The sequence below is a fragment of the Globicephala melas genome, chromosome 5, assembly GCF_963455315.2.
Source record: "Globicephala melas chromosome 5, mGloMel1.2, whole genome shotgun sequence".
Classification (NCBI taxonomy): Eukaryota; Metazoa; Chordata; class Mammalia; order Artiodactyla; family Delphinidae; genus Globicephala; species Globicephala melas.
The window spans coordinates 85,778,567-85,804,488 of record NC_083318.1 but is presented as its reverse complement, the minus strand read 5'-3'; the positions used below and the strand labels follow the sequence as shown (position 1 = coordinate 85,804,488).

The window sequence follows — 25,922 nt, the reverse complement described above, 5'->3', positions numbered from 1 at the left end:
TGTATGACTTTATTTTGTAATAATTTACTGGGAAAGTTTATTGATTGAATGCTTGTAGTCCTTCTGACAAAGCTCAGGCTAGAGAGTTAATATTTGTGCAGACTTTGCAGGGAGAGCTCTGGAACAGAAGGATGAGCTGGTCTTCTACCACCGTCTCATCCCTGTGTCCATGTGAGGACCTTTCTTGTGCAATGGCCACTACCACTGCTACTGCTACCTCTATTGCTGCTGCCACAATTGTCACTACCAACCTGAACCAAGGTCCCATTCTGGCAGCCCGCTCAGACATGTACATGTGCTCCAGACAGTGAGGCTCACAGCTTGTCACCTATGCTGCCCGTGGTGCCTTGGGACTTGAGCCTACAGATGTGGGCACTACTGCTTGATCACAATCATATGTGCTCACTGTTACCCAGTGTACTGCCTCTGCTCATGCACATGTTCACAGTTAAAATAACTAAGAATTTCAAGATGGCACAGTAGAACATTAAACCAAGTGGGAGCCCTTCTGGTAGGAAGTGTCCTGTAAGACTATACAAGTTGTACTCTCATGAACCTGTCAGTAGGATAGAGACTCTTAGTAGCCTTGTTTAAAAAAATTAGAAAACTAAGGTTTGAAAAGTCACCTGCCCAAGGTTATACAGCTAGTAAACAGCAGAGCTAGGGATTAAACACAAACATATCTAATCCGAAAATTAAATTCTTAGTTATGTGCTGAGCCATATAGAAAAGCTCACTCCGTCATAAACTTCTGGTTGGTCACAGAAACTGCTGATGGCTTATTCTGTTGGAGCAGTAGCACTGTCTTTCTATAGGGTAATGTCTTATTCCTAATTCCAAATAAAAATTAAAATTAAAAAAATAGGTCTGTGGTACTGACATCTTTAGTAGATTAAATGTTATAAAATGAATGCATGGTTGTGGATGTGGCTTATTCCTTCAATTACAGTGGTGGAGGAACCATATAAACCATACTCCAGGGGTGCACTAATCAGATTTGAATCCCAGTGGGGCCACTAACTTACTAGGTGACCTTGGACAAGTTGCTTAATTTCTCTTTGCCTTTTTCTCCCACCTGTAAAATGGTAGGAACAATAATACCTACCTCATAGGGTTTTCACTGAGAATTTAGTGAGTTAATTCCCATGAAGCACTTAGTAAGCTGCCTGACATATATATTTAAGTATTTAATAAATGTTAGCATTTGTATATCTTTAAATTTTTATAATAATTTTATATTTGTAGGTATGAGGAGTGAAGAGAAAGAAAAATTCGGGCATAACTCAAAATTTTAACAGCGATTACCTCTAGGTGATGAGATTGTGGATTTAAAATTTTTCTTTACACTCTTATGTATTTTCAAAATTTTGTGTAACATATATACCAATATTATTATAATACAAAGAAAAATAAATTCTATTTTAGAAACTTAAAATAATATTTCTTACACTTACTCCACCTGGAGTCATCTACATTTCATCCCTGTCTCTCTCCACACAAGCGCACACACACACACACACACACACACACACACACACACACACTCATGACAATACACATCCAGAGAAATATATTCACAGATCAATCACACTCTGTTTAATCTGAATTTCAGTAAACAAAAAATAGTTTTTTAGTATAAGTATATTTCAACTATTGCTTGTCCTTGCAAATAAATGGCTCAGCTGGGTTTCAAACCTGGGCTGTGCAGCTGTGGAATGTGGGAGGATGTCAAATATGGCATAAAATATACTTATACTAAAAATTTATTTATTGTTTATACGAATTTCAAATTTAATCAGGTATCCGACATTTTATCTGTTAACTTAACTTCTTAGGCCCCATTGATAGGCTAATTCTGATTTTCCTCTGTTTTTCTAACCAGATCTAAATATAACCAATGGAATGAATTTTTTCAAATCTTTTGATTAGAGTTGACAGCTCAATATTACTCAACAAAAATAAAACAAAATGTTTCAAGATTCAAACATATAATTTTTGCTTCCCCTCCAGCCTTGAGTTATTGTTCTATCATATACACAAACACACACAAAACCACACACTCGGGAACATTTCCCTCCTTCTCTACCACCTCATCATCTCCTCACCTCTTCCTCATCATAATGACCCACCATTTCCATTCTTGTGGTCTATAATATTTTTTTAAGGGAGAGAAGGAAACAGAACTAAAACATCATACTAAGGAAGTAAAGTAAAATAGTTTGAATCAGAGTAACATAACCTGTTTTTCTTGTCCCTTGTGTCTGTGAGGTGTTTTTTCAATTACTTTGTGAGTCATGGTCCTTCCTATGCTTTGCTGAATCACAGATAGTCCTTATGTAAATGCTCTAGTGTCAGTTGTTATACTGATAAAGAACTTTTTTTTTTTGAGAGCTAAATGAGCCCTGAGCTGAGTTCTTCATTCCTTTGCTGCTTGTTTCTTTGCTTATCATTTTCACTGGTTTCTTTTCAGCTGAAGACTCATGGGCATTGCCATGGGTTTTTAATTTCCCCCATGTATTATCATGTTGGATCTTTTCCAAAACATGAAAGGGTAGGTATTATTTCCACCATTTTAAGGAAGCTAGACTCAAGTAAGATGTCAGACATGGGACTAGCAAGCCTTGGGGGAAGAATTAAAGTACAGGTATTCTGACTCCCAGAGGTCTTTACTGGTCAGTTATGGGGGTTAGCTTCTATAGTATCAAAGAAACAGACACCTTTATGAAGGTTGACCCCTGTTGGAAGAACCATTGACATGAACTGTAAAGAGGTTCTCTAGTTTATTTCCAATTTAAAACAATTTCTTATTCATCTCATCATTGATTCCTCACAACACAAACTCAGAAAAGTTCTCATTTTATTTTCCCCCAAAAGTGGAAGAAAATGAAGTTCAAAAGGTTATGAAACTAAAACTACCTCACAACTGGTTGGAAACCAAACTGAGAGACATTTCTATTTTTCTATGCCAGCATATAATTAGAGAAAGTAAAATAATGTGTTTCAAATAAGATTGTAAGTGCCAAGGTAAGGGACTGTGTCTTTTTATTTTCTTACTCCTCCCCCTGAACTCTAGTATACGTCTCACAGGCATTAGGTGTTCCAGCTCTGTTCATTGCTTCCAATTAAGTATTTCCAAGTGTAGTTACTTCTGACTTAATACCAAAAAATAAGGCTTGTCCTTTGAACCTAGAGTCTTTTCCCCTCCCAGCAGCCATGAAGTGAAGAAACAGATCATCTAAAGTGAATTTCTCTATTGTTAGACATCAGGAAAATCCTTTAAATACATTTTGAGATAGAATCTCCACATGTAATAGTGACAACTTCTTCCTGAAGTAATTAGAAATGATGAAGAGTACGGTATCCACCTTTATTTTTAATCAATTATATTCCAAAGAAAAATATGACATTTTCCAGCACTCTGTAAATGGCAATCTCAAACTAAATCTCAATTCCTAATAATATAATTTCCCTAATACATGATTATATAAGCTAAAGTAAAATATCCATCATAAAAAATGTTAAAATTGTAGAGTTTCTTATTTTACAATTTTTAAAAATCACTTTTCGGCTTTCTTGGTCATGTATACTGACTTTTTACTATAAAGGTTGTTTTAATATCAAAATAATGATATTCTATGACCATCCTCAATAACCAAAATTCTACCACATATATTTTCTTCTGCCACATACATAGCTCTCATTAAATGAAGAGAAGTGAAATGTCCAGGAAATCTATTAATCTATTAATATTCTTTTTCAAAATATCATGTTCTATTTTATCCCAATATTACAATTATTTACCCATCACTAAAGACTCTTGTTATATTTTTACTATTTCTCATTCTTGAGTCTTGATTTAAATTCACCTTTTTGCTTGCTGAACTCTATCTTCAAGTTATTTTTTTTCTTTTTTCTGTTTCTTTTTTTTTTAAACATCTTTATTGGAGTATAATTGCTTTACAATGGTGTGTTAGTGTCTGCTTTATAACAAAGTGAATCAGCTATATTCAAGTTATTTTTAAACAAGAAAATTATACAGATGGTATATTTTCTGAGAACTCGCATGTCAGAATCTCTACTTCCTTTTTCTCATTTTATAGGATTATTGGACCATAAACTTTCCCAAATAATTGTATATACATTATTGCCTTTTATTCTAGTGTTTTTGTTATAGAGTAGAAGTCTAAGGCTGGTGTGATTTTTATTCTTATATAGGTTACCTTTTTGGTTTCTGGATGAAGGTAGGAAATCTTTATCCTTTAACTTTTTTTCTTTTCTTTTTTTTTTTTTTTGCCAAGAGATCTAGATGTGGTTACATTTGGCACTAAACTTTGGGAAATTATGAGCATTTTCAATGTTCTCATTCTGGAAAAATGTTCTTCCTCTATAAATTTGATGATTGATTCTGTTCCAATTTTTCTTTTTTTTCTTCCTCAGGAACACAAATGATTTATTACCTGAATGTCCATTTTCTGCTCTCCATGTCAATCATTATTTCTAGTTCCAGCTCAGGTTACTTTCCTCTGCATTCTGAAAGATATCATCAGATCTATACTCCCCAAAATCACTTATCTCTGTTATTTGGTGTCATTTTTTCTTTTTACTACTTCTATGTGGATTTTATATGTTATGACATTTCTGTGATATTTTGAATTTTCTTTAGTGACAGACAACTCTTTCGTTATGTGTACTCTTATCACAGCATATTTTCCCCTTATGTTTGGCTACTTTTTTTTTTTTTTTTTTTTTGTGGTATGCGGGCCTCTCACTGCTGTGGCCTCTCCCATTGTGGAGCAACAGGCTCCGGACGCCCAGGCTCAGTGGCCATGGCAGCCGCTCCGCGGCATGAGGGATCTTCCGGACCGGGACACGAACCCGTGTCCCCTGCATCAGCAGGAGGACTCTCAACCACTGCGCCACCAGGGAAGCCCATGTTTGGCTACTTTTGTTTAATAAGATCATGTCTTCTTGCATATCTTTGCTGATACCAAGCACATGTCCTAAAATTTTTTGAAGAAAACTTTCTGAGATATGTCTGTCTTCTGAGTTTATATATCATCTGATTTAGAGGACCTTAACCATGCCATACAGTTAGATGCAGGATTAATTTCTGATCTTACAAAGAGAGTATATGAAAACTACATCAACCACCCATTTTAGAGTACCACCAGCTCCAGCATTCACTGGTGCCAGTGCTCTTTCTTTCTCTGTTTAAATTGCTTTTCATTAGTCCATTCCTTGTGTGATAACAAAATACCATAGATGGGGTAGTTTATAAATGGCAGAAATATATTTCTCACAGTTCTGAAGGCTAGAAGTCTGAGATCAGGGTGCCAGTATGGTCCGGTGAGGGCCCTCTTCTGACTCAGACATCTTGCTGTATAGTCAAATGGTGGAAGAGGCTAGGGATCCCTGTGCACACTCTTCCGTAAGGCCCTAATCCCATTCACGAGAGCTCCATCCTCATGACTTAAGCACCTTCACCTACTAATACCACCACCTTTAAGGGTTAGGATTTCAACTATAAATTTTGGGGTACACATTCAGACCATTTAATAAAATAACTACATTTTCATAGAACTTTTCATCTTTCCTGTGTCCCTAGATAGGATGGTGTGCTGGACAGTGTGGCTTCTTTTGAACACACACAGAGAGAAAAGACTTGATGGGTCACAACTGGATGGTTCAAACTATAGTTTCTATTTGGCTAGCTTTATTCCCTGGGCTAGGGAATCACAATAGCAGTGGCTTTGTCGGAATTGTTGGGGTTCTCCACACAATTCTGGTTCAGGGATATAGCTTGAGTCATCTAAGAAGTTGCTTTTTAAACCAACCAACCGAACACTGCAGTTACTGAAAATTACTACCAGAATTTATAATTTTTCTTACCCTTCCTTAATTTCTGGTGATTTTGCTCCTTTTGCCTTTGAACAATACCATAGACTCAATTTTTTTCATCTGCAATATGAGGATAATAACATCTAACATAGAGGGTTGTTATAAAAATTAGGGAAAATATATGTAACACTATGTACAGGGCCTGGCTCATAACTAGTAGATATTATTTTTATTATTATTATCTTTATGCTTACTTTAAGGGGAAGTTGGGAGAGGAAGTATTAGGCACTACTGATATGGCACCATATTAACCTAGACACTCTATTTGTTCAATTTTATGGTCATCTTAAGCTAAAGCTATTTAACACTAAGGGATTTATGATAAATTTGTAAATATGATTTCAGGCAACTATTTTTACCTGTTTTTGAATAAAACCCCTTTTTGTAAAGAAAAAAAAACACTTGTATTCTTAACAAAATATAAATAATTAAAAAGCACATTAATAAAGTATGCTAATATACTTTCAAGTATTACTTAAGGTTGATTTGAAGTCTAATCAATTGAGGGTTTGCTATCAGGGAATCAGAATTTTTTTTAAAACTAGTCTTTTAAATTTCAGAAAAGCAAAAAAGTCATTGTATTTAAGACTTAAATATCAGGGCTTTACAAAGACAGTCTACAGATTCATGTCAAGGCAGAATCATGACATTCAGTGTTGGGCTCTCTCTCAGTAGTAAGAATACAAGCTTTGATGTGGATCCTTCTAATTTTATATACAACTCTGTCATTTACCAGCTGGGTGACCTCCAGTAGTTTACATTCTCCTCCAGAGCCGAGTTTTCTCATTTGAAAAGTATTTTGCTATAAATGTATCTGAAACCCTTAGCAGAGGATCTATACATTTTTATGCTCAGTAATTTATCTACCCACCTGTTTATTCATCCGTATATGCTTTATATGGAGACCGAAGTTAATTCCTGGTTTCGATGCCTTGAAATGTTGGTAAATATTTCTTCTGAACCTCAATAGGATTAGTAGGACCCCTACAGAATAACCCCAGAGACTGAGTGCTAGGAATGGGTTAAAGAATAGCAGGTTCAATGGACTGTCTAACCATCTGCACACAGTGCAAATCAGGATGTGCTTTTCTTCCACTCCTTTTCATGAAAGCAAACTAACACGTTTCTGTGACAGACTGTGGAATAAGGATGACATCTTCATACATGCCATTACCAGCATCCTCTTCTACTGAAAGGGTTGTCCAAGGAAGTGAAACAGCTGTGGAAGGGGAGTGGCCATGGCAGGCCAGCCTCCAGCTCATAGGGGCAGGCCATCAGTGCGGAGCTAGCCTTATCAGTAACACTTGGCTGCTCACGGCCGCTCACTGCTTCTGCAAGTAAGTTTATTAGAGCTGTTGCTAGTCTTCCTTACTCAGTTATTAATTACCGTCAATTTAGTGCTGGGAAGAGTTCAATCTCACCAGCTTAGCCTCTACTCCATTCTGGATGGACCCTGTCCCCTAAATACATTATGGTTGCTCTATGCCCCAATCATACTCATCCCCTCACCCTTCTCTCCGTATCTATCATGTTTGGTTTGCATCATTCTTATGGCTCTTACAACATATTCTCTTGTAGCATCATGACACCAGTGTGATCTTTTCTACTATACCATAAATTATTTTAGTTTAAAGACTATTATACATGTAACAAATTTAAACTCTTCTACCTATTTAAAGAGAAAATTCAGCCACTTTAAAAAATATTATTCCATCTATCCTCCAACTATCAACATCCACCATCACTTTAGTAAGTGATGAGAAAAACATCAAATAAGAAAAAAGAAAAAAATCAAAGGTATCACTCTTGAAGCTCTCCCTTCCAATTGCATTATCCAAGAACTGTGTGGGCTTTTATGGACCAGAGAGGTGTGTGGATGGTGAAAGAGACCAGCCAGCCTTTATCACTGCCCTCATAGAATGTAAGACTGATCACACACAATCTAAAAGGAGCTCTCTGCTTGGGCTTTCACAGTTGTAGCTCTTAACACTCAGCTATATCACTTCACATACACAGACATGCACAGGCACGCTATTGCCCCAAGACCAGGGACACACTATCTTTTCTCCCTGAGGTTTCACTATCAGGGTACAGAAAGTTTTTCCTTTTAAACCCTCAAAACACAAAAGCTCTGAGTAAAGCCCTGGCCAGTGGCACTGTTCACACACCCTTTCAGAGGAAACTATCCTTGGTGTGTCTAGGAGGTGCTTGGTCATCCTTCTGTGGTAACACCCAAATTGTTTCAAGATGCCTACGCCTTTATTTATGGAGCAGACGTGCAATGAGAATAACCTAATGAATTTAAGGTGATTGTCACTCTCTCATGAAAGAAGAGAAAAAGGACTCACACAAATTCACAACCCTGAAAATAACTAGCATCATGCCTTAGGTAAACTTGAGTCTCACTAATTTTTTAAGGCTTTCTGATTTTTTTTCATGTTTACAGACTCCTCCAATCTTCACACTTGTGTTTGGGAGTGTCATCTATTTTGCTTTGTAACTGATCTTTGCTTATATAAATTAAAAATAAATAAGCCCAGAATGTCAATGCATTTAGTGAAGAATATAAGCTATAATGACTGAGATACATTTTCGGCAGGTCCAGTGCCATCTCTGTGTGTTGGCAGACCTACATGGGGATCAGCCATTGAGTTTGATAAAAATAGAGATAACTGGTGACCTTGATAAAAGAAACTGTGATTATATGATGGGAATGGGAATGAATTCAAGAGAGAAAAGAAGGAGAAGGATTGGATGTAGTGAGTTTAGATGCCATTTTCAAGGAGTTTTTAAATGAATGGGAGCAGAGAAATTTGACAGTTGGGGGTGGTTGTGGACTCAAAGGAAGGATTTTTTTAAAATATGAGAAATGTAATAGCATATTTTATGCCAGTAATAATAATAATATAAAAGAGTTGGGAAAGGTAATGATCCTGGAGAGAAAGGGTTCCATTTCGCAGGTGATATAATTTCATGTAACTGCATAATACAGTGTACTGTTGTGAAGGAAAAATAAAGATTCTTTGAAGACAATTTCACAATTATCCAAATACTTTTAAATTTTTTATGTTTTTTCCCTACAGAATTAGTGTATTTTAAAAAATTTTGTTTAAGACAAATGTTAGTACCTTTATGTCCATGAAAAATGATGCCAGTCTTTGTGAAACAAGAGTGTGTAGGGAAAAAGTTCTTGACAGGATATCATGAGACCTAGGCCATCTCTCTCTGACAGTAACCAGGTGGATATGTGACTTACCTGGCAAGCCATTTAACTTCTTAGTGAGTCTTAGTGTTCTTATCCACAAAACATATTGAACTGTGCCTAGGAATGGAGACTCCCTTTCTGGTTGATGATGCATGAAGAGATGGGTATTCCTGTTTTGTCCACTCCATTAGCTTACAAGCTCCTTAAGGACTGAAGTAACATATGTCTTTGTAGCTTCCAGAATTCTATTTTTCAAATGAATTCTTCAGCCCTAAGATTTCTGCTTTGAATAAAATCTCCCTTTAAAGTGTAAATAAGTAAAACACATGAGAGGCACTTCCCTGGTGCCGCAGTGGTTAAGAATCCGCCTGCCAATACAGAGGACACGGGTTCGATCCCTGGTCCAGGAAGATCCCATATGCCGTGGAGCAACTAAGCCCATGCACCACAACTACCGAGTCTGCACTCTAGATCCTGCGAGCCACAACCACTGAGCCCACACGCCATTACTACTGAAGCCTGCATGCCCTAGAGCCTGTGCACCACAACTACTGAAGCCCCCACGCTCTAGGGCTTGCGGACCTCAACTACTGAGTCCATGTGCTGCAACTACTGAAGCACGCGTGCTTAGAGCCTGTGCTCTACAGCAAGAGAAGCTGCCCCAATGAGAAGCCTGCACACTGTAGCGAAGGGTAGCCCCCGCTCACCACAACTAGAGAAAACCCACGTGCAGCAATGAAGACCCAACGCAGACAAAAAGAAAAAACAAATTATATACATAACCAAGTGGAAATTAAAAAACAAAAACAGATGAGAGAGGAGCCCTCCCCATATCCCAATCCCTCCACCCCTAGGCTCTGCCTGCTCATCCCTGGGGCAGTGCAGAGTACTCTGAAAACTACTGATCTTTCAGGTTTTTCATTATACTTAAAAGTTATGATTCACCAACACAGTAATCCTGCATGAACAAGGAACTCCCCTTTCTGAATTCTCTTCTGTGTGATTTGCTTTTAAATAATTTTCTTCTACATAGAGAATTTCAAGTTTCTATATATTTCTAGTCATTCTTGAAAGGGATAATTAGACAAAGAGGGAACTGGGCTTTAGATTAGAATAGGGAGGTAAAGAGATGATAGGAGTAGACACAATTTGCTTGTTATGTAACCTTGTGGTAGAGAAAAGCATCTGTGTTAAGGAAGAGCCTCAAAAATAGTAAGAGGGACTGACTAGGCCAGGTCAAAGGCAGTGGGAGCACTAACAACATGACACTGAATAGGGCTGCTTAGCCCTTGAGTATTGGGGCAGGGTATGGGCCTTGGGTGGAGAAACAATCCTGTGTACATATGAGGGTTTGTGAAGCAGACAAATTGCACTTTATCTCAAAGATCAAGGTAAGACCCAGTAAACAAGAACTGACAGGTGAGTCATAAAATAAGAATGGATGGAGTGTCTCATATAGAAGGAAAATATCTCTTATGGTGCATAATATCCAAAACAAATCAAAATTAATTTCTACATACTTCACTGAAATTATAGAAGAAATCAAATTTGAAGAGTTTCTAATAAACAAGGAATTAAAATATTAGAAACTAATTGTATAGTAGCCATTACTATTATTATTCCAAACATAGCATGGAATTCCATTTAGTTACTGTACTCTCTTTAATTTTAGAGTATGTAAAATATTTTAAGGGCTTTCATACTCTCATTTGTATCAATATTTTAACCTCTTTTTTCCATAAGGTCATCAACTGCAAATTCTCTCACCATAGAGATTTTTCAGGAGCATAATTCCAATAGTTGGGGAGAATATGGTCTCAATCTTTTTTTAAAGGATACAGTTAAGCATCACACATTTTACCCTTTATATTTTGCAGACATAAAGACCCAAGTCAATGGATTGCTACTTTTGGCACGACTATAACACCACCCGCAGTGCAACGAAGTGTGAGGAAAATTACCTTTCATGAGAATTACCATAGAGAAACAAATGAAAATGACATTGCTTTGGCTTAGCTTGCTACCCGAGTTGAGTTTTCAAATGTAGTTCAGAGTTTGCCTCCCAGATTCATCCATAAAGTTGCCGTCTAAAACAAGTGTATTCGTCACAAGGTTTGGATCCATTGTAGATGATGGTGAGCTGTTCAACATAATTTACTTAGTACAATTTTATCTTGGGATCTAATGAGGCATCTAGGGGATACCGCTTTAGACTCTTCATTAAAATGTGGATGTTTCTAATGTGTATGGCTCTGACAAGAACAAGGTACTGTGGGTTAAAAAGTAAAAGGAATCAGATACCTGTCCTTGAGGAGTTCACAATTAATTGGAGCAGTGGTGAGGAAAGGGAGAGGTCAATAACATGATGAACAGAACAGACCGTTTTAGATACTATAAGGAACAAAATGCTATGGGAGTACAAGGAAGTAAAGGATTACAAATTGTATATTTGCCAGACGTAAACACTCCCGGCTAGCATATACTTCATATACTTTTTTTGGTATAAATTCTTCCTAATTTTAATGAGGATATATAATGATCATAAACATGAAAGTGTTTTGTAAATGTTTTTAGACTCAGTTGTGTAGTATTCTCTCCTCCTAACCACTGGCCTTACTCTCTGCTGGTGTCATATTGTTGCTGTATCTTGGGCATTTGTTTTGTTTCTCATGTTTTGAAACACCTGAAATAACATGCAGGGGTCCCCAACCCCCAGGCCGTGGCCCGGTAGCAGTCTGTAGCCTGTTAGGAACTGGGCCGCACAGCAGGAGGTGAGCAGTTGGCAAGTGAGAGAAGCTTCATCTGCTGCCCCCCATCGCTCGCATTACCAACTGAACCAACGCTTACACCCACTGGTCCATGGAAAAACTGTCTTCCATGAAAACGGTCCCTGGTGCCAAAAAGGTTGGGGACAGCTGCTATACAGCATAGAGTAGGACAAATAGACCTGTGCAGCTTGTACCCTGGTTTCTTCTTGAGTAGCTTTTGGAAAATCAATGAACTCCTCTGAGCCTCAATTCCCTTACATGGAAAAATGTGAAGTTGGACAAGATCAGTGTGATGAACCCTCTTCTCATGAAAAAAAAGGGCATACACACACAATATTGCATGTAGTTTTGAGGGTTCCAATAACTCTTGAAGAGCCACAAATATGATATAATATTGGGTCATGTATGTGTATTGTTCCTTGCACGTAGGCATTTTTGACACAGAAAATAAAATTAGGCAATGATTAAATAATAAAAATCTTAATGCTTTTGTTCCTAGGAATATACAATTTATGTGTCTTCTGAGTCTTAGATATAACTCTATTCAAAGAACATGTTTTTCATTTTTACATTTGTTTTTGTAATAGGACCTACACAAAATAGACTTCAGCAAGCCAGGGTGGAAACCATAAGCACTGATGTGTGTAACAGAAAGGATGTGTATGATGGCCTGATAACTTCAGGAATGTTATGTGCTGGATTCATGGATGGAAAAGTAGATGCATGTAAGGTAAGTCCAAAGTCAAGGTCAAAACTTTAAAAGGAAAGTTTCCATTAACTGTTTCTAATTTGGGCATATACTTTACCTGGGAGAAAAAAATGACATGAATTTTACCAAAGACACAGTTTGCTTAAATAGACATGATAACAAAAATGATTGTACTGAGTGTTTACTATGCCAAAACAATGCTAAGCACTTTCTATACATTATTTCATTTAATATAATGAGATTGAAGCATTACTATAATTATCCCTATTTTACAAATTAGGAAATTAAAGTCTATTGCTCTAAATTTCTGGTTCACACAATAACTCTTATGGTCTATTGTTATTTTCTTAAGCAAATTTGGAATCAAAAGACAGAGAAACCTCTCCTCTGAAGACCACTTTATTCAGCTCTATCATCATCTCTCATGCATCTTGTTTTTATTCCCCCACCTCCAAATCTCTCTTTGTCCCTTTCATTCTTTCACGACTGACACCTGAAACAGATTTTGTCTCCATCCCAAGGCCTGCAATATTAACGTCAACTCATTTAAATGCTGGATTCTTAGTTCCTAGATCTCCTAATCTCCAGTGATCTTCACTCCTCCTCAGTCACCTATACTTAGGGTCACACCTTGTCACCAAAAACTATTCCATTTCCAGCAACACTAAATCCCCAAGTCATCCTATTTAACAACAATCCTCCATCCTTCTGCCTGCTTTTCAACTACTTCTGTTTCTTTGGCCACACTCTGTTACACCTCAACCTTCCAACCCTCACCCCCCAACATACACAACTTACACATATATTCTTTGTGTCCCTTCTCTGTTTTATTTTTATCTTTAGCTCTTGTACCATTCAGCACACAATATATTTTATTTAACTGGCTTATTATCTGTCTCTTTCGCTAACCTAGAATGTGAGCTCCATGAAGGCACACATTTTAGAGCATCTATTTTATTTTACTGCTGTATTACCAACACCTAAAACAGTGCCTGGCACAAATATTTGTTGGCTGAATATCATCCTTCAATTTCATAGAGACCTGTAGAGCACAGCTTCTCTGCTATTTCACATCCCATTAATCCTTTCCTTTCATCTACCATCCACTTGTCCAATTTAGATTTCACTGTGATCTTTTTTTTTTTTTTGGCCACGCCTTGTGGCATGTGGGATCTTAGTTCCCCCACCAGGGATCAAACCCCTGCCCCCTGCAGTGGAAGCATGGAGTCTTAACCACTGGACCGCCAGGGAGTCCCTGTGATCATTTTTTAAACACTTTTGCTAATACCACAAGCCCACCTGATGCTCTCTCTTCCCAGTATTTCTGTCTGACAAAGTCCCAAACCTGGAAGAACTCAATTATTTAGTCTCTCTCTCTCTCTGCCTGTATCTGGAAAGTCAAATGCTCCTGGAAAAAATACAAGAGAACCCATGGTTCCACTATAGGTTCCAGATAACAAAACTGACAACCTTACTCTTTTTGTCAGTTTGTTTTTTTCTAAATCTACCTTCCTCTGAATTCTTCCGCCATTTTCTACTTTCCTTAACTTTCAGTTTCTCCTGCCTGTTTATTCTCAACTGATGATTTTGTTTCCCAATTTTCAAAGAAAAATATAAGTCAAAAGAGGGGAGTTTCCCATCTTCCCAGCACCAAGCATACAGACATGCCTTCATCCGGACCCTTGTCATCCACCTTCAGCTTAGATCACAACAGAGGAGCTGCCTCTTCGCTAAGGCTGGTCCCTTCTCCTTTGCTCCATTTCTTCTTCTTGCTGGCCTCTGGGGAACTTTACACTGGCAATTATGTCCTCTCTCTCTCTTTTCAGACTCAACGTTTCTCTTGTAACTAGATCCTTCTCTATTCAGATCTCTTAAGTTAGGGAAAAAAAGAAATAGCCAATTCTTTTTTGACCCATAATGCCTCCAGCTAGCTTCTCATCTTATCTCTTTACCACCAAATATTTGTGAAAATGTCTCTACCCATGGTCTCAATTTCCTCACCTCCCACTAACTCCTCAAACCATTTCAATATGGTTTTTGCCCTATTACTTCATCAAAATCTCTCTTCCTGATGTTTTCAATGAACCACTAATGACGTTATACAAATTTTTTGGTCTTCTTTTTTTTTTTTTAACCTCTTAACAGCATTTAATAATGCTTACCACTCCCTCTTTCTTGAAATATCGTCTTCCCTTGGCTTGTAATGATTTTCATCCTACATCTGTCTGCTCCTTCTCTGTCTCCTTTTCCGGCTCATTCTCTTAATCCCATCTAATACATGTTAATCTATCCTAGGCCTGTTTCTTTTTTCACTCTATACTTTCTCCCCAGAGAATCTAATTCTCTCTCATACCTTCAATTATCATCTTTTTGTTGATGTTTCATACATTTATACTTTTAGTCCTAACCTCCTTTTTGATCTCCAGACTTATATATTCTATTCCTACTTGGCAGCTCCAGTTGGATGTTTCAAAGGCATCTCAGATTCAAATGTTGTACATGATTCTGTTCTTATTCCCCTCCCCACCTGATCTTCTTCCTATGTTTTGTATCTCTATGAATGGAATCCCCTTTCATTATGTTAAATAAGCCAGAGTCTAGAAATCATTCTAATTTCTCTCTTTATCCCATATCCAATTGATTACCTAATCCCATGGGTTTTACCTCCTAAAATCTCTCTCCACCATCTCTTGCCTTTCTCTCTTCTCTCAACCTCTCTCTCCTCCCCTTCCCTTCCCTCCAACCCCCAACCACATTAACCATCTAGTTTATCTCCCTTATATTCATTCTTATGCTCCTTTAGTGCATTAGTCAAATGAATGCCAGGACAGTTTCTAACAAGATGTAATCTGATCATGTCAACCCCCTCCTTAAAACACTTAAAACTTCAGTGGTTTACCTTTGCTTTTATCTTATGATAAAAATCAAAACCATCTGTAAAAGACCCATAGGGCTACATATAGACTAGTCTCTCCTTACCTCTATGGCCTCATTATGTACCACTTGCCCCGTTGCTGTCTTCTCTCCAGTCCCCCTTTCTACAGGCCTTTGCATATGCCAGGCTCCTTCATGCCCAGAGCATTTGTCATGCTGTTCCCTCTGTCTAGAACACATTTTATCCACACCTTTCTTTTCATGATTTACTCCTCTTCTTTTAGATATCAGCTCAATTACATCTCATCAAGGCAAACATCCCTTTCCTCCCTGACTAGTCGAATCCCCCATTGTATGTTTCCATAGCACTTATCACAGTTGTCATTTTGCATATTTGTAGGCTTATTTAATATTGTGTTTTTTTAACCTAAATGTCAAGCTCTATGAGCATAGGGACCGTTCATTTTTGGTCATCGTTTTATCCTCAATGTCCATCAGAATGCCTGGGACACATAATAGGAATTCAATAAATAGCTGATAAAAGAAAAAATAAATGAAGGAGGTGGAAGAGGCACAGAGAGGTTACCCTGTGTATCTTACCTCAGGTCACACAACCAGTAATTAATAGAACTAGACCTGAAACTTGGGCAGTTCAACTAGTGAGACCACAATTTTAACCTCTACACTTACAACTGTTTATTTACTTAATCTTCCTTGATCCAAAAGAGATTTAATCTATATAAAATTCAGAAAGCAAACATAAATTAGAACTAGGTGAGTAACAGAAAAGGAGACCAAAATTAGGTCCATAAAATACAGTCAAGCTAAGACATTCAGAAGAGATCACAGAAAATTTCTACCTAGGCACAAATACCAACCTCATGTTAAATATTTTAGATAAATGCTTACTAAACCCCATGCTTAAAGGGTCTAATAAAACTAGCAAAAAAATCTAGGGATGCTGAACCAGAAATAATGTAACCATTCCATATGAATGAATGTTAGTCTTTCTAGAAAACAATTCACTTTAAAGTTTAGCACAAAATTTTAACTCAGTTGAGAGAAACATCATATAATCTATCTCTAGTTTGGCTGCATGTTCTGTGTACCAGTTTCCATTTTTCCTGTGGAAGAGAGATGACTGCAGTGACCTTCCTATTGATGTTAACAATTTTAAATATATTTTTTTCTCTAGGGAGATTGTGGTGGACCTCTGGTTTATGATAATCATGACATCTGGTACCTTGTCAGTATAGTAAGTTGGGGACAATCATGTGCTCTTCCCAAAAAACCTGGGGTCTACACAAGAGTGAGTCAGTATCGAGGCTGGATTGCCTCAAAGACTGGTATCTAGTGTGAATTGACCATGAATTTTATCCACGGCACACAGAGCTAAAACTCCTGCATATTGTGTATTATTTATATTCTTGTGGTTTGAATCAGTGCTTGTGCTGGATGTCAAGAAGTCCTTCAGAGTCAGACCAATCTAATATCATGAGGTGGACTTTGTATACACGTGACAGAAGTATTTCTCTACCCTAAGCAAAGAAGACACAGCAAATGACAAATAGCACCAACTCCTCACTCACAAGAGAAACTGTGATCTTATTAATCAGATGAATATTTATAAATGGTTTCCCCCAAGTGAAGATGGGGAACATCACTTTCCACAGGATATGAAGAGCTGCCAGGGCTGTCAAAATCTTACCTCATACACTACTTGGAGCACTTGGGATTCATATAGCAAAATATCAAACAGCAATCATCCCTGAGGATTCAGGGCTTCAACATTCTAGGACTGATGACTGGACATTCAATGGCTAGAATGGAGAAGTGTGGGATTTGTAATATAATTTGAACTCTAACCTGGGTTTATAAATAGTAATACAGATCATTATCATTAACCATGAGAGTCACCATTTAGAAGATGTTTAAATGTATCTGAACTTGCTGTTAACATTGGGTTATACACACAAGCACTAGCTTCAGGATGCATGTTGTATTGTTACTAAGCATTTCTGATTTATTCTCTAACAGCATCTTGCCATCCATGCATCATTTGGAGTTAGACCAAAAAGGAGAATAAAGACAACTCTTGGGAACACTCTTCCATGGGTAGAAGATAAAAGGAACCAATGGGACCAAGGCTAGAAGAGTTGAGTTTCAAATGATTAATAACAAAACAAGCACTCTAGGGCTTCCCTGGTGGCGCAGTGGTTGAGAGTCCACCTGCCGATGCAGGTGACACAGGTTCGTGCCCCGGTCCGGGAAAATCCCACATGCCGCGGAGCGGCTGGGCCCGTGAGCCATGGCCACTGAGCCTGTGCGTCCGGAGCCTGTACTCCGCGATGGGAGAGGCCACAGCAGTGAGAGGCCCGCATACCGCAAAAAAAAAAAAACAAAAAAAAAACAAGCACTCTAGATTTTTGTTGGGATGAGACATCCAATTATTTATTAAGATATACCTACATTAGCATATGGTGCTTTTATAAGTCTTCAGTTCTCTGTCAAGTCAGATGCCTACCAGAATGTCCAGAAAGGTTAGGAGAGTTGATTTGTACAAAGCACTTAGGATAGTGCCTGGCATATATTATACATTATATAAAGGTTTGTTATAATGGAAAGGAATGTCTCTATGAGTTTTAATGTAAATAAACTTAATTTGTCAAATGAGTGAATGACGTTGGGGCTTAAACCAGCCCCAAGTCTAGGGGTGGAGAGCACAGGCTTTGGCACCAGGCTGCCTGAGCTTGAACATTGGCTTTGCCACGTATAAGTTGTGTCCTTAACATCTCTGTGCATTAGTTCTTTCATTTCTGCAGTGAGAATAAAAATAGTACCTACCTAAGATCATCATGAGGATTAAATGCATGCTTACAAGTAAATTACTTGGAACAGTGTCTGTACACAGCAGGCTCTCAATACAGACTAGGGGCTATCAACTATTATTCATTTGTTTAGGACTCAATAAAACAATATACTTTTTAAAAACTGTATCTTTCTTCTTTAAAATCATGTACTTGATTTCAGAATACTTAAAATTACATTGTAAAAACAATTAGGTGAATTACTAGGTTTTCAAAATCACTTTTTATGTCTCATTAATGTATGTTGAACCAAGGCTTCTTATACACAAGTAGTCATAGGATACAAGGTCATCTGTCACCAGGGTTGTGACTACAGATGCAGCTGTTTTCACATCCAGGTCTCAAATGTAAGACCTCAAACACTAGACTTGTTGCTCTGATTTACTGGAGAAAAATTTAGCCTCTTAGTTTCTTTAATAACTAAAACTTTTAATTTACATGTATATGTGTTATATGTAATATATGCAAACAAGATAAATATAACTAAAAAACTCCTAGTTATTATTTAATATCAATATTAAGATATAATAAACATGAAAGGGTCATCATACACACTTTTGAAAAGAAAAGGTCACCAAATTTCTGAGTTGATGACTATTAACAATTAAATATCAACAGGAAAAACAGAGTAAAAATTTAAATTCTTATGCTTCCTTTTGTACGTAGAGAAAAAGCCAAAGCTTTCTGGAGAATATTTAGCATATTCAAGATGTGTCTGACTGATGATATATCTTTTTTTATGTTAAAGCCTAATGCATCATTTGGTAAAAACAAGAAAACAAATCTGCCTACAAAAAAATTATTTTCTACTAATTAATTTCTATAAGAATGGATATGTGCTTTTGTGTACCTCTATTTATATTTCAGAAGACTGTGATAACTTTTTGCAAATCTCTGTGAAACTATATACTTATTTAAATAATTATATGATTAGTTTAATTCAACTCAATGACATTTTAACACAAATGAGAAATGCAAAAGGCTACAGGAAAATCTAAGAAATGGAAAAGTAGATTTTAAAATAGGATTTATGTATCCTATTTCTAGTTTGATCCTGACTTATTGAGTGGTGTTATGGGAATCATGCGATAACTTTTGACTCATATTTTCCATCTACCATAAGGGACATTAAGCTATTTACCCCATGGTATTGTTGTGAGGCTTTCCTGTTGAATAATAAAGTTGAAAAGTCAAATATTTAAAACCTGCTCAAAAACTGCAAAGTATATTATTGCAAACTGATGTCAGTACAGATGATGCTGCAAATGCATTAAGATTATAAAGAAGGTGACTTTTTTGTTTTTTAGTGTTAGCATTTTTATTTATCAGTATTATTGCTTGGTGAATTTTACATATATATTGTGGTTAAAAAAAAAAAACCTGGGGGGTTTCCCTGGTGGCGCAGTGGTTGAGAGTCTGCCTGCCGATGCAGGAGACACGGTTTCATGCCCCGGGCCGGGAAGATCCCACATGCCGCAGAGCGGCTGGGCCCGTGAGTCATGGCCCCTGAGCCTGCGTGTCTGCAGCCTGTGCTCCGCAACGGGAGAAGCCACAACAGTGAGAGGCCCGCGTACCGCAAAAAGAAAACAAAAAACAACAAAAAAAACCCCTGGGTTTTGTCTCTTATGCTGTGAATGCTATAATGATATATCTTTTCATAGGTAAAAAACTCTGCAATTTGACTCGTTTTAAAAGACAGGTCAGGGCTTCTCTGGTGGTGCAGTGGTTGAGAGTCCACCTGCCAATGCAGGGGACACAGGTTCGTGCCCCGGTCTGGGAAGATCCCACATGCCGCGGAGCGGCTGGGCCCGTGGGCCATGGCCGCTGAGCCTGTGCGTCCCGGAGCGTGTGCTCTGCAACGGGAGAGGCCACAACGGTGAGAAGCCCGTGTACCGAAAAAAAAAAAAAAAAAAAAAGACAGGTCAAATTCATTAGGTTGACAGTAAATGATACAGCACATAATCTCTGTGGAATGCCATGAGAACTAAAGGGTTAGTTTTTAATACTAGAGTAAGAATTGAACAAAACTTATTGTAATGCTTAACCACCTCTCAGTTAAATCTTCATGATTCAATAACAATAAGAACAAAAATATATTAATAGCAATCACCCAGTGAACTTATTGCTTTGTTCATATATTTATTTGACAGAGAGGGGATGTGTGCAAGGCATTCCTTCATGCCATCATGGAAATGAAAAATAAACTTGTTACAAATTATTGAAGTTAATGCCAGAATTATAGCTGTTAGAGCTGGGAGAGACCTAAAAGACTGTCTATATCAACCTCCTTTTTTGACTCATGTGAAATCAAAGCCAAGAGAATTTCCCCGAAGAATACAGTAGGTGATAGCCAGTAGAGGAACAGAATCCAGGAGCTCTTTCATCCAGTTCAGTCTTCTCTGCACTACTCTGTGTTATGCACATTCACTAGCCAGGGATATTGCAGTTCTAGAAGTCACTGGGATTAAATGATTGTTGCCAAACAGATGTTTCTCCTTGGAAAAAATGTAAGTTAAACTCACATGGTGTTTAGCATGTATATTAGCAAGTATATTATTTAACCAAACCAGTTTTATGGTTAAGACAAATAATACCACTTAAAACTATATCCAACTATACCTAAGGAAATGAAGGATGATTTTAACATAGGCAAAGCTGCAGAGCCAATTAAATTGGCAGGTCAGAACACTCCATGGAAAGTTTAACCTCCAAATCTATATCTTACCCCATCCCTTTCTCACCCTCCACACTAAGCTTATGAAGTAATTTAAAGACTTGATGTTGTGTAAATTATATACCATATTTTAAAATAAGGAGCAGCAAAATAGTTCAAACCCTGCTGAAACAACAAAAGTTTGTTTTGAACTTTGCTCTTTTTAATGCCTTATTAGAAAATCTGTTTTATAAACAAAACTACAGGAAGCACACTAAAATGCAGCAAACTAAAAAGTTTTGATTAAGATGATTTTGTAAATACTTACAATAAACATTCTTTTACAGGTTTCAGTATTTTTCTTGCCTGAAAGTTTTAACTATGGCTAATAAGAAATGAGAAAATTGTAATCTTGTCACACAATTAAGAAGAGAAATACATCTTTACTCCCAACTGTCCTTATCCTGTTAAATGGAACTTAATCTATCTCCTCACGATGTTATGAGGCTTTCCTCTTGAATAATAAATTAAAGTCCAAATTCAGAGAACATTTCAAACTGTTTGAAAAGTGCAAAGTATATTATTATAAATTGGTATCAGCACAGCTGATGCTGCACATGCACTAAGATTGTCATTGTTTTTATACAATGTCAGCATTATCATTAGTATTGCTTTATGTATTTTGCAAACACCACTGTTTTGTTGAAATTATATTTAGCATTTTCTTGAAGAGAAATAATATATAATACAGCTCATATGGTTAATATTAACTTATCACAAAAAGAAAAGTACCAAGCAAATCAAATTAATTGTTGTTCACTTGATAGCTTTAAGACTGAATATAGTCCCAACTCATTTTATTTACAGCATATTTTATGACAACTTGTTGGAGAACTCTATAATCAATCACTGTATAGCATAGGGAACTCTACTCAATACTCTGTCATGACCTATATGGGAAAAGAATCTAAAAAAGAGTGGAGATATTTATATATAATATATTATATATATGTATAACTGATTTGCTTTGCTGTACACCTGAAACTAACACAACATTGTAAATCAACTATACTCCAATAAAAATTAAAAAAAAGAAAAAATCAACCGGGAACATTGTTAAAGCTATTACATAGCTGACAATGGAAAATACCAAAATCATTCCAAAGTCAGAATTTAACAAAGTATATTTTAAAGACTCTGCTTAGCAATATCTTAGTCTACATTCTGAATTATTAAAGATTCTTTAACTTAAGTCACAGAGCTATGTAATTGTGAGTATGCTAACCAGATGTCATAGGTTTCCTGTGAAGTTCTATTTTTATACATTTTGTTCCATTGTCAGAATCTATGTCCCAACTTTTATTTAAAATTTAGTTTTGGAGATGAGGCGATCACCCTGTTAGATCTTTCTTCTCTTTCCATTCCCAAATGTCAATGCTCTCCATGAAAGATGTTCAGATGCCCCCCTAAGAAATGTTTTCAGGAGGAGAAATTTCAGAAATGCATAGGATTACCTTCCTAATGGTTTCAGCTACCCTTCATCTGTGTTAAAAACTAGTACTTTCTGCTGAACCTCAAACCCATATTTTCCTGTTTAGATCTAGGTGGAGATTACTGAATTCTTGGGATAATTTTTTAAATCCTCTAGTGTTTGTCCTACAAGTAATAATCCTTAGGGAAAGAGGATTAGGAAGTTGAATGAATAGGCTGAAAGGCACTTTGAAGAAAAGAATAATTTAAAAGTGGAGAGGAGAAATAAATAGAACCTGAAAGTTAAGACCATTGGAAAGACAAATATTAAGCCACAGCCACTTTATAAAAGTTTCGTAGGAAAAACATAGTTGCATTACAGAATAAAAGTTTTTTTTTTAATTAAAGGAAATTAATGGGATTTACTTATCCCACTACACACACAAAAAAACCCCTGTGGGAACATTATAACTAATACTTTTTAGAAGGAGAGGGCACACAATTTTATCAACTTACAACTATTTTTATTTTTTACCTTCCTATTCTTGTATATATACCTACATATATTTGACAAAATTGACATAATAGCATATATAAAATTATGTATTTCTCCATCTGACACTATATATTTTCCAATGACCACATGTTTGGTATTATTATCACTTCTAATGGCTATCTTTGAGTCGATACATTAAATAGTTACACCACATAGACCTTGCCCAGAACATTAGGATAGCCTGCTAGCAACTAAATTTTTCACCAGGGTCATGAATCATAAAGTATGGTGTCTTACCCTTCCTCACTCCATGAACCCTCTTGCACTGCACCAAATGAAGACCACTGTGATCACATATCCTTACCTCTGCTTTGCTTCTTTCTCATAATGCCTGTGGTTTCTTTTCCCTCTCACCACACTGCTCATTGTCTTTCCCACTGGCTTAACACCTCACTACTACCCTTTTTCTCAGCTGATTCCACTTAATCTTTCTTTCTTTTTTTTTTTTTTTTTATCAGAATGTTCCTATACCTTCAACCTTTCACAGAACGCTCCCTCAACCTCTTACTCAAGTCTGGATGTCCCTATCTAACACACCCTTTCATTGTAACCCTCTCAAGTGATTGCTCTTTCTCCCTGGCTCTAATACTAAGTCAAAATTCTTCCAACACCCATTTAAAAGCTTCCAAATATTCGTGTAGTCTTCCAACAATTACTGCTGCACAATAGTATAAAAATATAAACTATTTTTAGTATATAGGCTCATGCCTCTAACTGTACCACATATTGCCCCTCCTAATCACTTCCAAGCTCTGGACACCCCCCACATTAACTGAGGTACTAGGCACCTGCTCAGAATGGACCTATGTATCTGACTCCTATCTTCATTGTTGTCAGTTTCAACATCCAAGTAGATAATCCACACCCAGCCTCAATTCTTTGAACTCATAAATCCAAATGATCTTAACTTCTTTTCCACTTCCATCATCTCCTTCTAACTGTTGGAAGAACCTCAAAATGATCTTCTTTCTCTAATCCTGAAGTCCTATAGTCCATGTCCCTGCATTTCTAATTTCAAATACCTCTAATTTCTCCAACTCCTACAGAAGATGTACTTAATCTAGAAAACTCCTACAGAAGATGTACTTAATCTAGAGCACAACTTGGATAGGAAAAAAATAATCTTCTTTATCTTCACTAACTTTTAACAGAAACTTACTTTTTCTTTCCATTATAAAATAGGCAAAAAAAAAACCCAACAACCCAGTAACATAAGTTGTATCAGTGACTTTGTCACCAAGAGAAATCATAGATATTTTAATTTCATTTAATAGTTGTTGCATATGTATCAAAATATATTTATTCTCACTGCAACTTTGAAATTGTTACTAGACTCATTGCTAAATCCTGTTATTTAATATGTTAAAAGAGAAGCATATTTATTTCTATTCAAAAATTTCAAAACTATTTTGATAACCACATCACCATATACTGGTTTTAGTATAATTCTATGTATTTTATTTTATGCATCTAAAAACATTATTATGAGAAGGGGTCCATAGTCTTCACCAGACAGCCAAAGATGACCATGGACATGGCATAAAAAGAAATGAGACCTTAACCTATAGGGTAAAGACAAAACATAGTTTCTAGATGTACAAAACTTCCATGATTATCCCCTTCCTATTTTCCATTTTAATCTCTCATCTTGGCTTCTTTCCTTTTGCTATTCTTAATTTTCATTTTTTAAAGAGGTATTCTAGTGCTCTAAACACACTATAATGTTGCATGTACACATGAATCCCTTCACATAAAAGTTCTTCCCTCCTTACTACTTTAATAAGTTTCCATTCTTGAAAGAGTTGTACCAACTGACTATAGCCCCAGAGTATGTGAATGTTGAATTTTTACTAAATATCTAACATTATTAAACATATAGTTTAAAAGGGGGAAAACAATCTTTTTTATTTTTTAGTATTGTGGTAGACAGAATTCTTTTTTTTTTTTTAATGGTCCTCCAAGATCTTCTGCCCTAATCTTACTGTGAATATAATGAGAAATCATACCCATGCTTATGTTACATTACATGGCAAAAGGAGTTTTGTAGATATGATTAAGGTTACTAATCACCTGACTTTGAGTTGGAGATTTTTCCAGGTGGGTTTAAGTCTAATCCTTTAAAAGCAGAGTCCCTTAGAAGCAGAGAATTTTCTCTTCTTGGTAGTAGAAAAATCAAAGAGATTCCAAGTGTGAGAAGATGCACCACTGTTGGCTTGAAAATGAAAGGGACCATTTACCAAGGAATTCAGTTAGCCTCCAGAAACTGAGGGAAGCCCAAGATGATAGGGAGCAAAAAAACAGGGACCTTAGTCCTTCTGAAATGAACTTAATTCTACCAACAGACTAAATATGCTAGCAAGTGATTCTTTATCACAGCCTCCAGATAGAAACCCAACTGAGCCCACTTCTTGCTTTTAGCCTTTAAACACTAAGCAGAGAACAAAGTTGGGCCCACCTGGACTTCTGACAAACAGAATAAAAACAAATAATAAATGGGTGTCATTTTAAGTGGTTAAGATTGTAGTAACTTGTCAAACATTAGTAAAAAGTTGACAAAGGTATAGAATTTTTATTTATTAGCCAATTTGAACATTTTCCCATATGTTAATTTATCCATTGTAATTTTATGTGCCTGTTTTGCCAAAAACTTCTTCTCAAAAGAGGTATTGAAATATGAATTTAAATGTTGATTGTCAAATTGACTAAAAGAAAGATTCAGTAAACATTTAATGTCAAAGTGTTTACAGAGGTGATAATAAGTGCATTCATTCAAAGATGTCACAGTTTCTGGCCTCAAATCTTCCACTGTCTAAAAGGAGGAATATTTTGAAACTAAAGAAAACTAAAACTAGGTTCCTGCTTGAAGGGAGAACATGGGTCAAGGGCTATTTGGACAGTAGGGAAATTACAGGAAAACATCCA

The 25,922-nt window shown here is 36.6% G+C and overlaps 1 protein-coding gene across 1 annotated transcript; it reads left to right on the top strand.

Annotated features, from left to right (window-relative positions):
• Window positions 1–191: 191 nt before the first annotated feature.
• On the top strand, window positions 192–16,808 carry TMPRSS11F (transmembrane serine protease 11F). Its single transcript, XM_030880717.1, is given in 7 exon segments — window positions 192–307; window positions 4,216–4,241; window positions 7,034–7,235; window positions 10,981–11,151; window positions 11,153–11,238; window positions 12,459–12,601; window positions 16,650–16,808. Coding segments are annotated over 7 exon segments (903 nt in total).
• The last annotated feature ends 9,114 nt before the right edge of the window (window positions 16,809–25,922 follow it).